The sequence below is a fragment of the Hoplias malabaricus genome, chromosome 3 (assembly GCF_029633855.1).
Source record: "Hoplias malabaricus isolate fHopMal1 chromosome 3, fHopMal1.hap1, whole genome shotgun sequence".
Taxonomy (NCBI): Eukaryota; Metazoa; Chordata; class Actinopteri; order Characiformes; family Erythrinidae; genus Hoplias; species Hoplias malabaricus.
Genome location: NC_089802.1, coordinates 41,755,218 through 41,771,553, shown reverse-complemented (window position 1 = coordinate 41,771,553; position 16,336 = coordinate 41,755,218). Strand labels below are relative to the sequence as shown.

General features: G+C 42.6%; 1 protein-coding gene across 5 annotated transcripts in view; it reads right to left on the bottom strand.

Moving 5' to 3' along the window:
• Nucleotides 1–134: 134 nt before the first annotated feature.
• Nucleotides 135–16,336, bottom strand: part of foxp1b (forkhead box P1b) — a 264,654-nt gene continuing 248,452 nt past the window's right edge. For 3 of the 5 annotated variants that reach the window (XM_066662598.1, XM_066662600.1, XM_066662599.1), the window contains 9 exons: nucleotides 13,539–13,626; nucleotides 12,088–12,171; nucleotides 8,287–8,476; nucleotides 7,736–7,812; nucleotides 6,943–7,044; nucleotides 4,820–4,989; nucleotides 4,242–4,311; nucleotides 3,783–3,949; nucleotides 135–689 (listed from right to left, as the gene is read on the bottom strand). In XM_066662598.1, the coding sequence (XP_066518695.1) occupies nucleotides 545–689; nucleotides 3,783–3,949; nucleotides 4,242–4,311; nucleotides 4,820–4,989; nucleotides 6,943–7,044; nucleotides 7,736–7,812; nucleotides 8,287–8,476; nucleotides 12,088–12,171; nucleotides 13,539–13,626 (1,093 nt within the window). In that variant the 3' untranslated portion in view covers nucleotides 135–544. Of the gene's footprint in view, nucleotides 690–3,782; nucleotides 3,950–4,241; nucleotides 4,312–4,819; nucleotides 4,990–5,283; nucleotides 5,406–6,942; nucleotides 7,045–7,735; nucleotides 7,813–8,286; nucleotides 8,477–12,087; nucleotides 12,172–13,538; nucleotides 13,627–16,336 lie in introns of all 5 variants that reach the window. The other 2 variants (XM_066662601.1, XM_066662603.1) reach the window with 1 other exon arrangement.

The following is a 16,336-nucleotide window of genomic DNA, read 5'->3' as shown; positions in this document are numbered from 1 at the left end:
TAAGATGATTTGAAGGCAGTGACATTTCAACTAAATTCACATACACCTGTGTGCACACGCTCTGGGTGAAGGACATGTCCATTCGGGGGCTAATGATCTGAGTGTGTGCTCCTCTGTAGTCCTCTAATCAGTGTTGAGCAGACTCCGAGGGCAAGTCGGGCAGTCTTTCTCTGCACATGTGTTTTCACATTCGTGTCCACTCTGGTCTCACCGGGCCAGGCAACGAGAAGATGCAGTCCCCAAGTACCAAATGGCTCCTTATCAGGTGCGAGTAGAAATTATGCACTTGGTCTTGTCTTTAAACCCAAAAAGTAGAAATAAATCAAAAATATTCCCAAATGGAATAGATTTTTTTTTCATCTTATGTTTTTCTCATGTTTAATGGCACTAAGAGTAAATCGGAATATTTTTATTTTATAGCTGTCAACAACAAAAAGAAAAGGACTGGGATTCCAGTCCCGGCCTCGCTGGGCCTGGAGTGGTCTTGATGATGGTTTCAGTTTTAAGTTTGGCCCGTTTGGGGAGGACCCAAGGGAAGGAAGCCTTACAGCATGTCCTCATGCCCGTGGTCGTCCTCGTAATCTCTGTGGTGGTCGAAGTCTGGACTGTGATTGGCTGTCGTCACCAGGGACAGAGGCCCTTCATGCTCTTCTGGGTCCAGTGGTTCTTCTTTAACGCTGATGTGATGCCTACAGACAGAAGGAACATAGGCAACAGGCCAAGGTTATTATTATTTTCTCCACAAAGCCTGTATTCTCATGTTTAAAAGACATACTGTGCCTTGACATTGTAGTGAGGAAGGGGAGGGGGGGCTGAATAGAGGAACAAATGACTGTCCTTTTAATGAAAAACTAACAGGGACGGCACACTGGTGTTCCTGATAACTTCGGTTCCCTTTCAGCTTTTCCAGCACCGGGGAAACCGGGGCGCTTTATTTTCTGCAAGTGCCCGACAACAGGGGTATTCACTCGGAATTGATAAATGAGGAAGATTAACAACGTGTGACGTGGAGAGGAGAGAATGGACTCCAGTGAGTGGGCGAATGAGAGTGAGAGAGAGGGGGCCGTCTGTCAGGAACCCGGTGGCGTTGGATCAGCGAGCTGTGTGTTCCTCTTCCCGCTCGTTAACATGCACAACCTGCGAGGCGGGTCCCCGGAGGACGACCCCGCGCGAGGTTCCGTCATTAATCAACTTCAAGCTGGCAAAAAAAAAAAAGAAAAGAAAAAACACAACAACACGGCGAGCAGACAGCACCACGCGCGCTTTAAATGCGCACAGGATGAATGCGGCTCCTCACCAAAGTGCCAATAAGGGAGGAAGAAAAGCGCTGGCAGGGAGGCAAGAGAGAAGAGTGGGGGAGGAGGGTTTCGGCGGGGAGGGTGACGAGGAGCTCGACACAAACGCAGGGTGATAAGAAACAGAGCCCTTACGAGAATAATAACGCTGTCAGTTGTAAACAAGGAAAAACATGAACCCCCCGGCCCAGAGTCTGGGCAAGGGATTCTCCACAGAGATGAGATCTGCCAAATTTCTCATTATAGAAACACTGCGGGGACAGAGAGAGCTGGAGTGCCAGCCCTGACTGGAGAGGAGGACAAGAAGAAGAAGAAGAAGAAAAGAAATATTAGGAGTAGCTGTAGGAGAATCTCAGAGTTAATCAGTGTGTTGCGAGGGCACTGTAAACTACGTGCCTTTGGTACTTCACGTTTGGCAAATGTTAATTAGGGACAAACTGTTTTATTCCCTACTTCTTTTTCCAATCATTCTGAGAGGGGGAAAAGTTGTTCACATGTAAGCCGTGCGTAGCCAGAGTCAGTCAGGAGACGGCTATGCTAATGAAACACCATATTTGGGAGTGAATAATAAAAACGGAGCAAACTCTTCCCGTTCTATCGGTTTCAGATCAAAGTAACTCCACGAGCACCATTGCCTCCGGTTCTCAATCTCTAGCTGCAGGGCAAACATGAAATTGTTATTATTATGCTATTGAACCTCACGCTGCTTTGGCATTCCCTGTGCTTGTAATTAAGGCTGAAGCCCGTGATTGCAGAGTATCTACATAGGGAGAGAAAATGAAATGCCTTTATCATCTCCAATGCAAAAAGCCCCAGACGGGTGTGATGGACACTTATCAAAGTATTCAGCTCAATGGCCTAGTGCTTGATCTGGTATAGTGATTTTTTTTATTTTTTTTTTATTTTTTAATGTGGCGTCCAGTGATCCAGATCCACTAGTATCTTTAACAGAACAGTACTTTAGCGTGTCATTGTAGTTTATAATGTGTTAAAGTAAGTTATAGAGATCATGATATGCAGTTGTAAGCAAATGTTTGGACACATCAGGTCATGATGCACATTTTAATGATTTTATATTCATCTGAAAATGGGGAAGAAAACTGTAAAACTATGGTGGTACTGCAACATTTCCTTTAAAAAACATAATTTGTGATAAGTTAATTTTCTCCTGTTATATTCATTTCTGCAAATACCATTTAGATCATTTTGATCAGGGTACTCAAACATTTACATAATGTTTAAAGCATTGTGTCCAAAATAGAGGCATGCTATAATTCATTTGCTTGTTTAATGTTCATTTAAAATATATTTGCCTGAGATTAAACTGACAAATATTACTCTAGGGGTGTAAAGGTGACTAATAAATCATCTGTCTCTGGGAAAGAGAGCACCTAGATTTGAGTACCCTTTCAAATAATACTTTGTTTATGAGTAACTTAAGTTGGAGAATGTCAAATGTGCCCAGAGAGGGGAAAAAAGTGATCCAGAGGCTAAAAGGCAGGCAGCCTCTAGGCTAACGTACCCATCCTGTTTTTTGCCTATCCTGCTATGGAGCCATGCCTGCAGCTATGTTCCCAATGATTAGCACAAGCACTTTTCTCCCCCCACATCTCCACAAGTTCATTACAGCGCTCCTCATTTATTTCGGCTTTTGTGCTGAATTCCCCTCCTGCTCCCAGATTTTTTTTTTTTTTTACACAAACGCCAATAAATCTCGCCAAGCAACAAATCAGCGATCTGTCCACCAACATCTGGAGCCTGTGCTGTCTGCGTCGTATTTTTTTAGGCATCAAACAACTTTCAGCAGTCACTCCTATATAGCAAGTGTATGGGGAGATGCGGTCTTCAGACTAACCACAACTTGGCTACAGGGAAATCTTGGCACGTTTCGTACAGGCTGCTTCTTACTGTTTTTTTTTTTTTTTAAGCTTCCCTCCTTTTCACATTGTTTTTCTCTCAACCGCTTGGAGGCTTTTCGGACGTGTTGTGAGCCTCGTACGGGTGCGGAAAAGAGGGCTGCTCTGTCATCTTCTATTCACGACTTTTGTAAATATTTAAACAAAATGGAGGCAATAATTACAAAGTAACACAGCACAGTACAGCAACCATTATTGACCCATACTAAAAGGGAGTTTATAAACTCAGCGCTTGAAATAACAGAGAGAGAGAGAGAGAAAGAGAGAGAGAGGTTATTTTCTTTATGATCCACCCCAGACTAAGGACTTTCCAAAAGGTGGAGTTTCCTTTAGAAGAAGTCAGAGTTGGGTCTTGAGCAGTGTACAGCAGTTCCAAATCTGAACTTCCTCTGCACACTGAGTGTGTCTGTGTTATTTTAAACAGTGGATATTGGACGTAATTTGCAGTGTATTAATCACCTGCAAAATCACTATAGGGTTTTACAGCCATATTAACCACCAGTCATTCACACATCTTTACATTAAAGCACCTCCAACCACTGTGTAAGGGCTGAGGGTATGAAACACTCACATAGCTGGCAGGGGGGAGCGCCCAGGACTGCTGTCACTACCGTTGCTGTTGCCGTGGTCCAAGGCCCCATTCATCTCCTCTCGGATAGCGTTGGCAAGCGAGTTAAGAGTGGGGCTTCCGATGGAAGCAGTAGTGTATAGAGGTATGTTGTTTTCTGCCATTGAAGCCTGACAAGGGATGTGCAGAGATGGAATTTAAGAATGAGGGTGGAGAGGAATATTTGTGGTGATCTAAATCTCACAGCTGGAGAAACCAACATGATAGATTTACTGATAATAATGAATGAGTTCTAGTAATGCTGGGCAGCAATAGGAAAATGACATCACAACAAATAATCTCCACTAGTTTTTAATGTTTCCTTTGAACATTTGGCCCAGCTCTTTACATTAAAATCAGTCTACATAAAATACAGGAGTGATTCTGAAAGTTTTAAAGCATCCAGAGAGTCATGGGTATTACCTGGAAAGCAGCCGATAGGGCAGGACCATATCCCAGATTGGTCTGAATATTTTTCACTAGAGCGGGACTTCTGTAGAAATGACCACATGCACAGAACAAAAACAGTTCAGTCGAAAGACACAAAGAGAAGAGGAAGTAATTATTCACTTTAGATAAGCTACACTCACAGCCGTCTCTTACGACTGGGCTAGAGGAGTATTAACACTTTGAGGGGGGGAAAAAGCATGTATTGATATATTACTTTTTGAGTTTCCAATATATGAAGGAGACACAGAAAAGTACTTAAACCTGTGTGAAAATTGATGGCTACTCAAGACTTTCAGATTGCAATCTAACGTCCAATAACAGGCATACAAAATGAATAGCTACAGATATATTGCTAGACTCTAATCTCAACAGATTTATACATCGCAGATTAGCAACATTACGTCTGAAGGATCATTTCACAAAGTAGAGGAACAACAAAATTGTCATAACAGAGGTGTGTGAAAAGATACAAACAGGATGAGCACATTGCACACAGAAGCAAAGCATGCAGGGATATGGTAGGAGGGGGAGGGGTGGGGGGTGGTGCTTACTGTACAAGGAGCTCGTCAAAGTTGTCGTCGATGACGCGTTTCCGTGGGCGACCTCGCTGTACGTGGCGGCCCCTTTTAAACTCTTCATCGTCTACGGTCCAAAAGGACCCAAAGTCATCCTCGACTCTTATAAAGCACTTATGTAGGGAGAGATTAGTGCGCACGGCACCCTGGGAAACGGAGGGGGGCACCAAGCAATGTGGAAAGGAAGGGGAGCAGCCAGGGACATATGCAATGACAGACAGAGAGACAGACAGACAGACAGAAAATGGTCAAGAGGGCTGGGGAATGCATGACCAAGCACAAGCCACTGCGGGACCCAGTAAGCAGCTCTAGCCAAGACTAGCAAGGGAGGTCAGTGGGGCAGCACAGCGCACATGATGATGAATCCCTTCCCTGTGACAATCAACACCACAGACATGATTTCGGCCAGCCAGGGGTATGCAGGGGGGCGAGGAACCTACCCGCTGATCTTTTGAGGCCTTCTCTTTTGGAATTCTATCTCGTCAACGGTCCATACTGCCCCTTTAACGTTTTCTACTCGCACAAAACACTTGTGAAGACTAAGGTTATGCCGGACTGCGTTCTGCAGTTGGTGTAAGAGAAAAACAACAGAAGAGGTACGTCAGTGCAAAGAGAAATGAACCAACATAACAGACTTTTTCAAACACTGTAACTTGGGTTTCAAGGCCATGATTTTATTTACTTGCATTGCACTTATTGCACTGGAGTTGTTCATTAACACTGTCAGGTTAGAAATATGGCCTCACAAACACACAAAGGAACTTGGCGGTCAGGGGCCAATTGTAGTGGACCACCTTAGACTGCAAACACAATTCCAGACGCCACAAACAGTTAGTCAAATAAACACGACTTTTTGGCCCGTCATTCTCAGCTGTGCCTTCAGCCCCCGAAGCTGAACAATGAGGGGAAACGACACAATTATAACATACTTCGTTGTTTGCGTGTTCATAATTTACCTTTTCATCAGGTCCATTTGTACAGTACGCATGTAATATTTAGTAAATAAAGCACTCATTGACAAATGGCTGTGTGTGGCAGGGCTGTCAGCGCAGTGCTTTATCACTTGCTTGTGGAAAAAGTAAAAGATAGTTCATCATTTCCTGCCTCAATGCAAAGCGGAAACTCAAACGCTTCAACTCAATGCAAATAGTGTACCAGAAAATTTCGGCAAGAGGTAAACATCCTACTCAAATGACCAGATTTCCCTCAGAGCTACTGAAAAGTGTCCAGAGTAAACGTAAAATTACTTTTAAAATAAACTTCTATGTCGAGGGCCTCCAGCTCCTTGTAAGGATCATTACATTAAATTATATTTGGAAAAAAAAAGTTTTTTTCTGGATAATTTGAAAGTGGAAAAATGCAGTCATAAAATGTGTTCCCTGTTTTGGTTTAGAGACTGAAACAAGATGGAAGGTTCTAGATAAACTAAGGCTTGGTCCTATTAGCTGCTGTGTATCTTCGTATTATATGAGATTTTTCCACACGTGTACCGAATGTGACCTTTTCTCACTGTGTCGGTGTGGGAGTTGGTGTTTATTAATACAATGCGCCCTTATGGGAGTGCTGTGAGTGACTGCTGCAGCAGAGTTAAGGAGACAGGGCTCTCTTGCGCTCTCTCTCTCTCAACATTTTTAATCTCTTTCTGTCTTCATTTCACATTCTATTTCTTCATGTCCATCTGGTTTTGCTCTCTTCCATTTTTGTGTGGTCCTGTGTTGCTGGATTTTGCCGTGGTTTTACAGGCAGCTCCTTAGTGCAGAAAGGCCCAGCTCTGGTCCTGGGGACTTTGGTGATTTCTCTTCTCAATGCGGCTATTTCACCTTATCCCTTAATTACAAGGTTTAGTAAATGTATTACAGCAGGGAAATCATCAAACTTTGTTGGACTCTAGCCCTCCAGGATGGAGTTGGATCAAAGTAAAGCTATAAACATTCAACCAACTCAGCGATGGATTTATTTTGTCTAGAATAAATATTTTTTTGAAAGACTCGCTGATTTAAACCTGAAGAGTATTGTTTGAAATCAGAATGGAATGAAGCTCTCATTAAAGTGCATTAAATCAGATCTCGGGAAGTAGAGTGCAGGAAATAAGACATTACCTTCCACGTAGCTGCGTTCCGCCTGAAATATGCAAACATTCGCGTGAACCAGTTGTATATCTCGTTTAGTGTTAGTTGTTTTTCCGGTGACTCGAGTATCGCCTGGAAAAAACGCGCACACACACACACACACAGACAAGTGCTGATAAGCAACAATTCATTTTCTACTTCCGCTTCAAACCCCAGCTTAAACAAAGGGAGATGGGGGTTTGCGTGCTCAGGCCACGCACGTTCCCCTTAATGGAGCATGTAAAACAGGCCTGAGCTGATCCGCTCGCAGCTACTTTGTTTACCCAACGCTTTTTGCGTGGCCTCATTCAAATCCTGCGATTTGAATACATCCTTTTCCGCTAAGCGACCAGAACAAGCAAAAACTATTTCGTTGGGGCCAGATTACAGCACGCCAATTATCCCCAAGCCCAGATTAATGCTCGTGCGATGGCAGATTAGCGGGGCTGGCTCAGATAATTGACTGGGCATCTTAAAGACGCTGCAGCCTCGCTGTTGTGTGAAATGAATTTCATAATAATCACATTGGCTGTAATGCTTCATCAAAAGCAATTGTTATATATGAGTTTTTTCCCCTCTTTCCCCTACATCCTGCTCTCTGACTGGCGAACACCCTTGCGCCAATTTGCAGATGGTTAGTCATGTGTCTCAAGCCTAAATTGTATTTGAAATTTAACTGGGTAGGTTCAAGATGAAACAGTAAGAAAAAAATCTCAATATTTATACAGAACACAGCGAGGCAGTGTTCACTGAGGGGATAAACCCGTTGTGAAGAAGTGCTTACCTGCCGTATTAACGAAGCGTACGTGAATGGAGGACGTACATCTGCATTCATGTAGAACTCTTTGTTTTGGACAATATCTGTGAACGAGCCACATAAACAACATCCATAAATTAAATGCAAACGAGGCAAGCGTTTTATAATACAAACACTAAAGTAGCCAACTTAAACACAGTCACTTGAACAGCACTGTGTTTAAAGAGTAATTTACATAGTATCACACAGTAAAATTGATATAAACAAAGATATACATCTCATTCAGAGCGGTCTGATGTGAAAAAGCTTGATTCTAAAGAAACATATAAAGTCAGGTGAATGCTTATTTTTCTTCAAAATTACAGTCATAAACATGTCACCAGCTGTGCATAGGCTAATTTAGAGTCGTGGACAGTAAACCTGTATTTGTGAACCGTTTCAAATCAGACCACTCTGACTTAATTTGCTTACATTTCCTATTGAACTCTGCAGAGATTTGGGAAATTCACTGATGAGCTTATCAAAGGTTATCTCTGGTGATCAACACAGTCTCAGATTCATCTGTGAGCGAGAGCTACCTGGGGAAATGGGCATGTTGTACTTGTCGGAGTAGCGTCTGCGGATGGGCCCCACAGTGTGTAAGCTGGTGGGTGTGATGACTGAGTGGGTCTGGGAGAGCGGCGTGAGCGGGGCTGTGGGTGTGGTGGGCGTCTGGGGCAGGCTGAGGGGCGGCGAGGCGGCCGGGGCAGACTTGGAAACCAGGTTGAGCTGAAAGGCAGAGAGAGGAAGACAGAGAGACAGAGGTGGGGAGGGAGAGAGACAAGGTTGGACGGGAGCGTTAATCACGGGTTGGCTGTATGGAATGATACACACCAGCGTGCTGCCGCTAATTGCGAACATGCCCTTGAATCAACCTCGGGAGCTCGGAGGAGTGTGGGTGGAGCAGTGCTTTGCAAATGTTGGTAAATACTGCAAGCTCTGGGCGGACTCTACCTTTTATGCTTACAGGAGCGGTCCTGAAACATCCTCCCTGTCGTCCCTTCTGTTTGATTTGCTCTCTCTCTGTCTCACTGAGTCTGGAGGCAGGAGCAGACTTGGCAGTTGATGCAGTTTGTTTCCCCACCCCTGAGAGCCCCCTAATAAGCCTGAGACAGAGAGGCCAAACTAGACTAATTACAGGCTGCAACTGTATTAGAAGGACCCTAATTAGTGGCTACTTATGGAGGTGATACCGTGATTAAACGCCACATCTACGTGACCCTCCTCAGCAGGACCAGGCTGCCGAAAGATGAGTGCCGAACATTCTGGAGAAGGATGGTTCTTCCCCCTCTATCAAGTGGAAACAAAAGGACGGGGAGGAGGAGGGGTTATTAGTAATAATGGCTATAAGGTAAACTAATTAAGCAGTGAGCTCTGAGTGCTACAGTGGATCTCCCAGCAGCTGTGCTGGGTTCTTCACTGCTGCTTTTCTACTGGAGTGGAAAATTCGAGCCTGACCCGGTGCTCTTACTATTAATTTGTGCGAATGTGTGTGTGCCGCAGCTAATGACACAAATACATATTTCCCTCACCAAATTGTTCTAATTGCTAATTTGCCAAAGGAGGCCATGTTTCCAAATTAAACATGATTTCTGTGAGGTCTGTGATGAGGAAGGGGGAGGGAAAGGGGAAAATGGAGCGAGAGGGTGCGAGGAGGCGGATTTTTGGCCGACGGGCCACAACTGTTCGCGGATTGTGCTAACAAATTAATGAAATGTCAAGGCTGTCAATTGCTTCGGAGGTATCAGATGTCTAATTTTGCACGATAATGGTGCGGCTGACAGTGTAGACGGGGGGCAAGGCAGGTGAAAGCTAACAGACAGTGTTTAACATGTAACACCCCCCCCCCCCCCAGCCTTTTTGAAAAACCCCACCCCCACCATCAGCACACAGACACAGCACGGCCAGCACAATTACCACATAGCCTATTAACACTCATTATCATCCTGATGCCCTGCTTGATGGACAGGTATATAATAAAGAAGCACAGAGGGCTGTTGCTGACAAATGATTCATCCCTGACACGGCATGAATATCAGATCATTTTTTGGCATATTTTGAAGGTTTTTTTTTTAAATGGGTTAATGGGATTCTTTACAGCCTTTTCCCAATTCTTCTTCTGTAAGAGCTGCATACATTTGTCATAAATCATAGGATATATTTTACATTTCCAAAGCTATTTACTGAGAAATGAATGGCTTAGTCGTTATTAACAGATTTACAAAGTATTGACAGTTACGTGTTTTAACGTAGCTGCAAAACAACACGTCTCCGAGCAGATATTTTCTGTCCAGTACACACTCTCGCCGCTGTGGATTAGCTAAGCTTTGTTTCATCCATATTCCTCCATCATAAATGGCGAGTAGCCCCCACAATAGGCCAGACAGCCACGTAATGGCCTCCTCTTTGTTTCCTTCACCATTTGGGTGCTTTCCAGAGCGGCCACAAAAAAATGAGACTTCAGACAGAAATTAATTAAATGGTAATTGGTGATCTAATTATACTGGCTTTGACTCACCAAGCTGCTAAAGAAATAAACAAAAAAGAGAAGAGGAAAAAGAAGAAGAAAAAGCCTGGGCTTAATTATGGACAGTGAAAAGGTCAGATTTCTGACAAGAATGCTTAGTGACACTCTCAATGGTAAACACACACACACACACGGATGGACACACGCTGATAAACAGCCTTAGCCTGAGGTGATGCTTCCTTTAAAATCTATGAATTGTTGATAAACACGAAGTTGCTTTGTGGAGTGAGATTAATGTGCCAGAATAATAAAGGGGAATGCATGAAAACAACTAATTATTTAATGTGTAAAACTGAGCAAAATAACAAGATTAGAAAAGGAATTCATTAAATGTACAATATATTTTCATGGCTAATCGATATTTTACATGATCTGAAATAATAAATGCACAATAAAATAGAATACATATATATCTAGTCAGCATGAAGTGAAATGCAGGCAGTGCTTGGATGTGCTGTGTGCAATCTTCTCTAACCACCTGGATAAAAGGCAGCTGATTTGTAATACAGTAATCCGGCTCGACTGTGTCGTTTCACCCTGCTTCCCGCACATACGTCCTACATCCCCCGAGGGACCCTAACAATGCTTTCACTTTCTCTCAACACAAAGGTCCCATGTCAGTGTGTCGGGGCACACGCTAATCCACGCAATCTGTGTGTGTGTGTGTGTGGGTGTGTGTGCGTCCATAGTTGTATGTGTTTGTGAGACAAAGGCTTTATCGAGGAGGCCATTGTCCAGTGCTGTCTCCGGGCACGTGTTTTAACTTTTTAGCCCCTTCAGCTCGTCAATAGAACAAGAGCCTCCTGCTGTAAATAAATGATTAGAGTACTGCTGAGGGTGGGGAACTTGCGGGGGCTCCTGTACCATTTCATTTTCTACAAGCATTTTTTTAACACCCCTTCTTTCTTGCTGCGAAGGTCCTCAGTACTGAGTCTGGAGGATAATAAAGATGATCTTACAAACAGGCACAGGAAGGAAAAAGATATATTGGAGCATGCAGAGACACTTCAGGGAGGGATATCGATCGGTAAACTGTGAAAACAACATTATTTACATGTTCTGTTAATGCTTCAGGGATGAATTTGATGGGTAACACATTATATCTGCACTACAATGCACTAAAAGCTGATTTATTTTATTTTAACTCTTAATTCTTGTTAAGGTTTTTAATATAATATCAGTTTAATTCTACACTTTATGCTGTGCTTCCACTATTTATTTTTACTCAGTGCTTCAGTTTGTTTAGGGAGGACAGTACAAAAAACACGAACCACACTGAAAAAATCATTAATGAAAGCAAAGCTCTCAGGAACCAGCTTTACAAACACAGGCCTAAATACTGCTCTATTTTAATGTGTGTTAATTATTATCATTTTATTTCTATTTGTTTTTCTGTCCAATGCTAAATACAAGGGATGTAAGTACTTCATTTACTATAGAAAACACAAGATTATTACCTTAATTAGAGCAAATTCAAACATCTTCAGATACATATTAATAATGTAATATATATATATAAAACAATGGCATTCAATTTGATCACTCCTCTGCCACATTCCAGCATTCCAATAAACGTGGTTCAATTTGTGGTTTTCTCCCAGGCGTCAAGCTTCTGTGTTGCTTCACAGCAAAGTCTAATTTCAGCTATTATGGCCAAGCTATTTTTGATACACCTTTTACACACCAGGAGCTGCATTCCAAGGTGTGTATTTATAGCTCTACTGCATCAGCATCGGACATCACGATAGTGGAAATTAGATTGTGATTATTACATGTAGAGAAATGAGAGAGAGACGACAGTGGGGGTACTCACTGGCTGCGGGGTGTGTTTGGGCTCTGTGGATTTGACGTGGAGGTGAGTCATCATCGCTTGCAGACGTTCTTTGTCTTTCGCTAACTGTAATGGACAAAAGCAGAAAGAGGGGACGTGAGACGTACAAATGAGACGTGCAGGACTGTGGTCTGTCCTTATTACAACAGCAAAATAACAAACAGCTCCTGGTTAAAGATTACACATCAGTTTATATAACCCCCACTTTACACCCTGCCCTTGAACCTGACCCCTGATACAGCAGCAGGAACCGTTAACTTAATCAGAGACTCATCACCCGAAGGGAGCCCCCACCTTAAATCTTCTCTTTGACCTCCCTTCTGTGTCTCTTTTTAATTTTTTATTTCTTTATTTATTCTGGTGCATTGTGGATGCCAGCTCATATTATGGAGAGTTTGTATAGGGTGGGGATGAGTCCAACTTCCTACCACATCTTAAACCCCCCCCTCTCGCTCTCTGGACTTAGCCAGAGACTAACACAACTAAATGCTATCTATGGCACACCCTCTAAACACACACAATTTTTTTTTCTCCTCAAGGTTTTAACTTCTCTTGTGTGCCAAAGCCACAGATGAAAGCCTAATTTTGTTTGTACTGCTGAACCGTTTGAAAGGGTTGCATTGTTGGGCAAGCGCGGATAAACAGACTCATACAGTAGATTAACATACAGATGAATCGAGCGATTGTTCTTTTATATTCACTTTGATGCGTGAAGGGGGGGGGGGGGGGGGGTTGCAGGATGTGCTAGGTGTGGAGTGTGAGGCTGCTCTTAAGATTTTCGAGAGCTGTAGCTTTCGTTCTCTCTCGCTAATCTGCTCTAATGGAACGTCACTGCGGAAACATCACCTTCTCTCCCCCGAATACATGCATAACTAATATCCTTATGCATATACATTAGGTGCCATTACGACTGTTAGTGCAAAAACCACTCATTGCGTGTATTAATCAAAAGTCTTTGAAATGCAGCGAAAAGTGTGTTTTTCCATAAAACGGAGCATTATTAACAACTTTTGTGGATCGATTTGCAGAGCGACACAGAGAAGGCCCAGTGCCGCGGCTGTCTCCGCGTTCTTGCCGAATGTTTTATTGTGGTGCCAAATAGTTAAAAGTCGTAAATGACTTTAAAACCCAGTAAAATTCAAAATGTAATTATCTTCTGGACTAAGGCCCCAGGCTCTCCATATATCTTTGGCTGGCTGTCATGCATACATAACACATTTTTAATGACTGGTTACTCACAAATGTACAAAATAATTTCATTTTTATTCCCCTGCCCTCCCTACTCCACCCCCCCCCCTTCTTTCAGCCACTGGTCAGAGAGAGAGAGAGAGAGATGATGGGTGGGGTGAGGGAGCAGAGAGAGAAGGATGGACTAAAGAGGATCACAGAGAAGTAATGGAAAGAAAGACGACAGAACAGAGACAAGATGTTACCTGCAGTTCCAGCTGCTGAACCACTTGCATCTGAACCCGGCACTGGGCTGTACTCCTGTCGTCCAGCGCATGCTCATTATTCAGATGTCTAGAAAAAGGGAGCGAGACTTCATTTTAGCACCACAATTTATAGCCCTCTATTAAACATTTGATAAAACGTTCATGGTAAAATATTGAATTACATTATCTGCATGTTACACTGGGCACTCATTTATTTCTCCATATTTGGGAAGTGCAAAGGGTCTCAGAAATATGCATTTATTAAAATTAGAAATGCTAATGCTAAAAAAGTCCCATAGTAAAAATAAATAAATAGATATTTCTACAGAAAGCTAAAATGGAGTTACAACATTTTAGGTATAAATTAATTTCTTTGCATCAGGCTGACATTCACATCTGTATCCCATTTTCTTCCTTTAATTCTAAATGTAAATGGATTCTTATTTTTCGGTGGCTTTCTCCAGTTCATTATGTCACTGAGATGAAGAGGACCTAAATGAAGCCAGGAGAAAAAAGCCAAAGGACAACAAGGAGAAGAGACATGGAATCTGTCATAAACTTGAATTATGAATATAATTATGCATGATTATTTTATACCGCCAAGATCTTCTCCACTCCTTCTCCATAGTCACCTCCCCTTACCCCCCTCCGCCCCCCACACCTCCTCACCACCACCACGTTTATAACTAATCTAAATAAGTAGCCGGCCCAAGCAAGTCTTTCTCTTTCCCTCTTTTTGTGGTGATTTATATAAAATGGACGAGATAAGGTTTTTTCGCCAGTGAAGGAAATATGATTGGAGGATTTTTATCAGCCTCTGCATGAATTACGGGGTTTGGAAAATGCTTATGCAGGGGCATTTCATTAATCATTTAATCATAAGCCGAGCAGGATGTTTGAACTGATTTCACAAATACCCTTTCATTTCGCCACTTCATTATGCCCGCTAATGGATCCAATATATTATATATATCATAAATTATATCACATCGTGGCTGACCATGTAGGTCACTGTCACCAGGCAAGCTGAACCGGAGCGACGGTGGAGGGAAGGGAAGGGAAGTGTGATTCTGTCGTTCTGGACCTGTCTTCTTCCCAAACGCACACATCTTCACCATTTACAGCAAATCAAAAAACCGCCAGCCCTAACAGTGATGGCATAATAAATCTAAAAGATGGCGGTCACCTGGTGGCAGCCCTGATGCAGAAGCAGCACACATTATGTACAGTGACGGAAGTCTTGCTAGAATGGAAGCACATCTTTCATATACATGTGAAACCTGCTAGTATAATAATTTATAACACGTGTCACATGCTTTGGCAACAATATAAATGTTTGTATTTGACTTGTATTAAAGGTAAACAATATGACTCATTGTATCTGATAAGTAGGAATGGACCAGAAAGCCTCAGTACTCACATCAAACGCTATTGGTGTTCTGTATTCAATATTTCTAAATCAGGACAAACTGTGTCCTCTACAATGATACACAAGTGTGGTCAGCCTTGTTAACGCACTGGCGATTTTCACAATGTTGTATGAAAAGTATAATGTGATGTTATTTGTCATTATATTAACGAGCATCCTCATACAACCCCAATCACGTCTGAATTCATTATTAGATGATGTTACACATTACACACGGTAGGGTGTAAATCAGTTTAAACCACTGCTGGAATTAATATATTGAATATATTGTTTAAATCTCAGCTCTCACCTTCTGCTATTGATTTTAAGAGTGAAAGAGAAATCAAGTAAATGTTTTCAAACATCCACCCAGAATCAGGAGAGAAATGGGCAAAGACCACTGCAGGATTTTCAATGAAGACCCTCCTACGTGACATGCTTCGGAATGTGCAGTTCACCAGACCCGCGGAGCCCTCTCCTCTCCCTTTCATCCTTTGTTACACTGGATGATTTCTCCCCTCCCCCCTCCTCCTTTCCTTCTAATGACATGTAGAGTAAGAGTGCATAATTAATAGGAAATGAAATATTCAAATGGCCCTTAATGCAGCCTCTCGGAAGCGTGTCTGGACAAGAGGAGGTCTGGATGAGCGGCGGAATTGACATCGGGAGAGACTATGAGCGCTGGCATGTGTCACTTTCTGGACTTCAAGTGAAAGGCTGTTTTAAAAGCTTCCTGGCAGGATGACAGTCTCTAATGTAAATTGCCACAATAAAACAAGTTAAATAGACATTGCTTAAACCGTCAGCATTTTACATGTCATTGAAGCGGGCCGTGCTCTTGCTCCAGGTTTAATGATACACTCTGATCCCGACGGCGAGGGAACAGCTATCGCAAAAATCACTGAGCAAACTTGGGATGATTTCCATTGTTTATTGTTCCAAACCGACACAGAGACATTTGCCTGAGCAAATATGCCCACCAGAGAAAACAGCCCCAATTACTTGGCACACTATTTATTACCCGTCATCAACACAAAGAATCCACGTTGCATGGTGGTGCTGTTTGTCTTTAATTGTTTGTCTCAGATGCAGAAATGTATCTTTGGGGCCTCGGGCAGGGAGAGTTATTAGCAGAAGTAGATGGGTGTCGACTGATTTAAAACACACAGTCAAGTCCTACGGTAAATGTTAACTTATTGTTAAAAAAATAAAAGTTTCATGGGAAAGAGATTCTCTCTAATGAGGCCATTTCACTTTCCTGATCATGGAACTTGGCTTGTTTAACTATTAAAAAGTCGCTAAATCAGTAGTGTTTACATTTCAATATATCGTCACTGTTAAATCACAATCCTGGCACTTATTTCTTAAACTATTAATACAACAAGGTTGT